This window comes from Perognathus longimembris, chromosome 21 (genome assembly GCF_023159225.1).
Source record: "Perognathus longimembris pacificus isolate PPM17 chromosome 21, ASM2315922v1, whole genome shotgun sequence".
Classification (NCBI taxonomy): Eukaryota; Metazoa; Chordata; class Mammalia; order Rodentia; family Heteromyidae; genus Perognathus; species Perognathus longimembris.
Window position 1 is genome coordinate 13,131,385 of NC_063181.1, and position 6,158 is coordinate 13,137,542.

The 6,158-nt window shown below is 36.2% G+C and overlaps 1 protein-coding gene across 1 annotated transcript in view; it reads left to right on the forward strand.

Annotated features, from left to right (window-relative positions):
* The window catches only part of Tll1 (tolloid like 1), a 147,846-nt gene extending 142,256 nt beyond the window's left edge, over positions 1–5,590 (forward strand). The window contains exons 20-21 of the mRNA XM_048330724.1: positions 978–1,228; positions 2,299–5,590. Coding sequence (XP_048186681.1) covers positions 978–1,228; positions 2,299–2,433 — 386 coding nt within the window. The 3' untranslated portion in view covers positions 2,434–5,590. The remainder of the gene's footprint in view (positions 1–977; positions 1,229–2,298) is intronic.
* The last annotated feature ends 568 nt before the right edge of the window (positions 5,591–6,158 follow it).

Genomic DNA, 6,158 nt, shown 5'->3' on the forward strand with positions numbered 1-6,158 from the left:
GTTGAAAGCTAAGATGATCCAGAGCTTGAATAGTCATAGGATTCTAAAAAGCACTCATAGAACTCTTTTCATGTGACATAATAATTCTTTCAGGGTCTATTAAAACCATTCCCCTTGTATAAATAACAATGAAATGTTCATCGTTACAATATTCTCATTTTTCCCCTCTTGGACAGATACTTATTTTCTTATTTTTCTTTAGTGTGAACAGCGATCCATAGGAATAGGATTTACACTTGAAACCAATTAAGTAAACACGGAACTTCTTGGTGTATGTTTTAATTGTCCTTATGTGTAGCTTAAACCATCTTTCTAAAAGTAAGCAAGATTTTTAAAATAAAAAACAGAAATAAAAACAACTTTCAGTGATTTTTTTTCTTTTTCTACATGTTCACATCTTTCATATCCTCACAGATGTTTGTATTCTTCATTCCCCTTAACTTTTTTTCCGAAGCTGAGGATGATGGTGAGCTACGTTTTTTGGGTACTGGCATTGATTTCTCTACTTTGTTGACTACAAACCCAAGTATCTCCTCCACAAACTCTTGCTTCTCCTCCCTTCTTGGACTGCAGAACCAAAATCACCTACATGTTTGACAGTTGTTAGAAAGTTAAATATAAGTTTTCTTTTCTGAGAACAGATTAAGTTATCTGAAAGTGTTCCTGAATTTTGTCTGGCTTTTCATTTTATACTTGATGACATTTAAATCTCATAGGCAAATAATAATAATAACAACAGCATCAACTTGCTGGGCTTTTGCTACAAGTTGAGCAGTGATGAAATATTTATGTAGTAACCCATCTCTTATTCAACAATACCCTATGATGAAGATACTGCATATTGTCTAAGTGAGGTTGTGCAGGGCTGGGGTGTACGTAGCTCAGCAGCAGAATACATGCTGTCCCTGGGGTGATGCTTGCTAATCCACGGTGGGAACTCACTGAGTGTACTAATTTTATTTTATTTTCCTGGGCAGAGTGTGGCGGCCGATTGAAAGCAGAACCTAAACCCAAAGATTTGTACTCTCATGCGCAGTTTGGTGACAACAACTATCCAGGACAGCTCGACTGTGAGTGGCTGTTAGTATCAGAACAAGGCTCTCGGCTTGAATTGTCTTTCCAGACTTTTGAAGTAGAAGAAGAAGCCGATTGTGGATATGACTATGTTGAACTCCTTGACGGTGTGGATTCTACAGCGGTGGAGCTTGGTCGATTCTGTGGATCAGGGGTAAATACATTATTTACAAGACACTTTAGATATCATTTCAAAATGCTTATTAATTTATGCTTGATACATGTAACAATTACGACAGGATATTATTACCATCCCGATGAGAGGTTACACCTTTCTTCTACCCTTGTTACTTTTCTACTTCCAACGAAAATTTATGTGATGGTATACAATCAGCAGATGACTTCAAGTTAGCAGATGAGTTCAGTACACTTAACATCTACTTTTCCATTGTGCAGTATACACTGAAATTCTTAGTACTCTGTCATTAGTATACCTCAGCACACTTTGTAATGTCCTTTAACTTCCTTAAGTGAAAACACAAAATAAAAGAAAAAGAATAGGCATACCATTCAAAATTACATTCCCTTCTCAAGAGACAGATTTGGATGGAGTGGCAGGGTCACTGTCTATATGTGGACCCAGCCAATACTACAGATTTTTGTTTACATTGGGTTCTGCGTACATTTGTGGGCTGCTGGAAGCAGGTCCCAGGAAGGTCATGTGAGAAAGAAGAACAGAACACCTTAAGGTTTTCTCAATACCTTGCTCCTCAGATGCATTGTATTAATCTAAATTAGTCTTCTGAATATATATTTTGTTGTAAAATAGTAGCTCCAAATTTTTGTCTCTTGATTCCAACCTCAATAACACTTGAAAAACAATACAATAGCTTCTTAGTTGTTAGGTTATAAAATCAAGAAATACTAGAAGATTCAGAATAACTTCAGAAACAGCTTTACCATCTCTTCATCCTTTCTGGACCTCAATTTAGTATTTGTAAATCAAAGCAGTTAGTCGTAAGGGTTTGAGCAAAGCATTCCAGATTCTAGAAGAGTGCCCAGAACTTGTAAGCCAAGCCCAGCACAGCTCTGACTTGGTCTGGAATGCCTGACATGTCGTTTTCCTATCTGAACATCCTGATTCACCATTTGTAAAAGGCAGAAGTCAATCATAAATATTTTTCAAGGTTGTTGGAAACATTATATAACAAAGAAAATATTATTAAACATGCATAGCGTTGAAGAAAAGTGACCCAATTTCATTGTTTCTTTGTTTTATTTCAGCCACCAGAAGAAATCTATTCAGTTGGGGATACAGTTTTAATTCAGTTTCATACTGATGACACCATCAATAAAAAAGGATTTTATATAAGATACAAAAGCATAAGATATCCAGAAACTGTGCATACCAAAAAATAACACCAGAACCTCTGTTTGAAGATACAGGAATGTCCAAATGAAGAGAAGACATATTTTTCTAAACTGATGATATTAGCACAAATCTTTTATATAATGAATTTGAAAAAAAAAGAAAACTGTAAGACTAGAATTATCTCTATACTAAAAGAGAAACTTCCATTTAATCTTGATCAGCATTACGAGGGTATTTGAACTCCATGTGTGATGGAGAGGCTCACGTGCTACCAGGAGATTGGGATCCAGCCTTTCCTCACAGCTTGAAACAGACTCTTCACAATGCAGACAGTTCAGTTCAAGGGCCCAGACTCTGTGGCGTGTTCTTTGATTCTATATCACGATTTGGGGGGCCCACAGTCATCTTGCAAGTCCAAAACTGGAAAACTCTCTTCTTTGTCTTAGCATAATTGCTTTGACTTTGTAGCTCAGAAACAATGGAAACCAGATGCGTAGTAGTTGGTGTGAAGTAGGAGTGTTTTCAAGGTGTTTGTGCTTTAAGTGTGTGTGTGTGTGTGTGTGTGTGTGTGTGATGTTTGGAAACTGGAATATTTCAGCTTCATCATTTTCACTTGCAGGCCAGCTTAACCTCTTCAAAACAGAAATGATGTAGACCGCGCCCTTGTAATTACACTTTGACAACACTGAGATATCAATGGTGTGCTAATGCAGATACTTGCACTCTTAGCATCATTTATTTAGTTAATGGATGATGCCCTGGTAAACTTCTCTCTGTGGAAGTGTCACTTTTTTTCACACCAAATCCAAGAAGCCTGGGATGTCTTATGAACCTTGTAAGAAAACACCTGCAAGGAGTATGCAGGATTCTCCCAAATGAACTGCCTGTGTGGTTCCTATCAAGTTGCTGCTGCTGCTGCTATTGTCTTTCCTTTGTGGTTGATCTGTTATCGGTGTAGTTATTATTGTTGATATTGTCACAGTATTTAGTGTATTTAAAAAAGTTGAAATGAAATAGAAGCAGGCTTTGTGAGAAATTAAAGATTTCTTTCTTTTTTTCTCTCACTCTTTCTCTTTTCTCTGTTGTGTCTCCTCTTCATGGAAGTCAGTTATTTTTTTTAATGCAATGATGGAAAAGGGGATTTATTTCTGAAAGAATTCAAATGGTGCTATTCCATACACATCTTTTTTTTTTAAGAACAAGTTTTTGATCTTTGAGCCAACCACCTGTAGACTATGACTGTCTCTCTGTGTCCAGCTGGTAGCATTTGAAGATTGAGGACATGCTAAATTTATCAGGAGGAGATAATTTCAAGAACAGCATTGGCATTGGTCCTCGGGGGCGGGGGAAGGATGGGCTACTTGATGCCTTAGATTCTTGCACACTATCCTCTAGAGACACATATTGAAGTATTGGACCTAACAGTGTCTCATCCATGAGTCCTATGCGAAAAATTCACTTCCATGACGGAGACAGTGGATATAAATATGGTGATCTGTTCCTGTTTTAGTTGTAGAAAAATGAAACTTTATAATGAGTCCCCTGCTTGGAAGTCATGTGTGTTTTTAATATTAATGTCTGTATATGTGTATGGGCGAGTGAAGCACTAGAAAGTGGAAAGTATTGGGGGATGGGTGAAAAGTGTGAATTTATGTGCCAAGTCCTACTAGAATCCTGTTTGAAATAGCACCTTTCTTAGGTTTCATGGACAAATAATAGGAACTTGTAAATCTTCTCCATCCCAGGAAAGAAATGTTCTTGCCTTTAGAGAACCTATATTTTGATACTTTTAGATGTTCATCTAGATGGTTATTGAAGTAACTTTGTTTCTCTTACCTGTTCATGAACCTTTAGTATTTCATAAAATTAGGTCTATTTCTTTATTTTTTACAAAGTTAAACTGTACACAGATGTAGCTTATTTGTTCTTAAACTTTTTAGTTGTTGTGCTCTGAGAAACCTTTTCCTTCACATGAATTGTAAAGTGTAAATAACATTTTTTTTAAAAAAAAAAAAAACACAGTGTTTCTGTCTCCTCGAATGTCACTTTGGAAATGTGTAACTGTCGCCTGCAATGTACATTTTAGTGGAGCTGACTTATTCCAGTAATTTCTATTTTTTTTCTTCACTCATCTCCAATTGACCATGATATGCCAAGGAAGGAAGAGAGAGACAAGACACAGGCATTCATCGAAGAATCGCTGGGCCCTGCTAGGGGCTCTAGGCTAGGCATGCGCAGTAGCGATTTCTAAACTCCTTGTTGCCCTTTGAAGATGGGGTTGATGGTCTCATTTTTGCAGTCCAGGAAGTGAGGCACAGAGATACGTGGAACATCCCAGAAGATCAGTGTAAAATTAGAGGTAGAAACCCAGCTTGTATGAGTGCAAAATTTGTGCTTGTTCTACAAAATGTAGCGATACCTTCTTGAGATACATAAGTGGTAGATTTTCTTTTTATGATGAAACTTTTCTGTATAAAGTCAATTACAGGGTGAGACACACACAACACGTTTAGAATAAACATATTCTTTTTAGGAAAAGCATTAGGATTAGAATGTTGACTGTAGATATCTTTAAGAACCAGAATTAGTACTAAACAGTAAAATAAAAATCCTATAGTTTGGGGTTAAAATGAGCCTTTTGTGAAAATGAATATATTAAATTATTTTACCTGGCATGGTAGGGAAAATTGTAGCTTTCTGTTTTAAAGAGTAGTCTGGACATTCTGACTGATACCATAGGCAGCCATCTTGACCTTTGTGTAACATGACTGGGAAATCACGAAAAGTTTTCAGAAGACTTACTGTCTGAACCTTAGGTCTCTGACGTGGACTCCGTGGAATTAATTTTTGTTGTATCTTATGTCAGATATTAGTTTTACTGTGTATTATTTTTATATTGATTCAACATTTGCCTTAAATGTGTTGTTAAATGAAAATGCAGACAGCTTCATCTGTTGTTTTGTTAATAATTGTTAGTCATTGTTCTAGGCATTTTATTAAATTAATTTTGTAAATTATTTTCAACCCTTCATCAGTATATTGGTTGTGTTTTATATTGCCAAACGTCTAAATTTCATACAGTTCTCTTGCTGTGCATGTGCAATGTATGTACACACACACACACACACATACACACACACACACACAGTTTTCCCTTCATCTGATCCTCTTAAATTACTTTTCAAATGTTAGCTTCAACAAGTAAGCCCCAAATATCCACATACTTATTGGCTTTTTACCAATAAACACACCATGATATCAGATTAAAATTTTGTTTTAAATTTTCTGTCTTTTTAATTGAACTGCTGTAATTGCTGATTTTTAAGTAGTACATTTTATGTATTTTTTTTCTAGCACATAGAAAACATCTACCTAAGTGCTTGTACTCTTAGCGACTCAGGTGACTGAGATCTGAGGATCACTGTTCAAAGCCAGCCCAGGCAGGAAAGGCCCTGGTAGATTCTTATCTCCAATTTATCACCAGAAGACCAGAAGTGGTACCGTGGCTTAAAGTGGTAGAGCACTAGCCTTGAGAGCTAAGGAGCAGCACCCAAGCCCTGTGTTCAAGCCCCATGAATGCCAAAAAAGAAAAAATTGTAGACACACCTTTTAAATGAGTGTTTTTCACAATGTTAAAAGTTATAAAACAGTATTAAAATTGATCAAAAGTTTTGGTTAACTAAATAAATTCTGGAAATAAGTTCTGGTAAAACTAGCACCCATAAAATGTGAAATAGAAGTTAGTGTCCAAGAGCTCTTTCTGAAAAGTTTT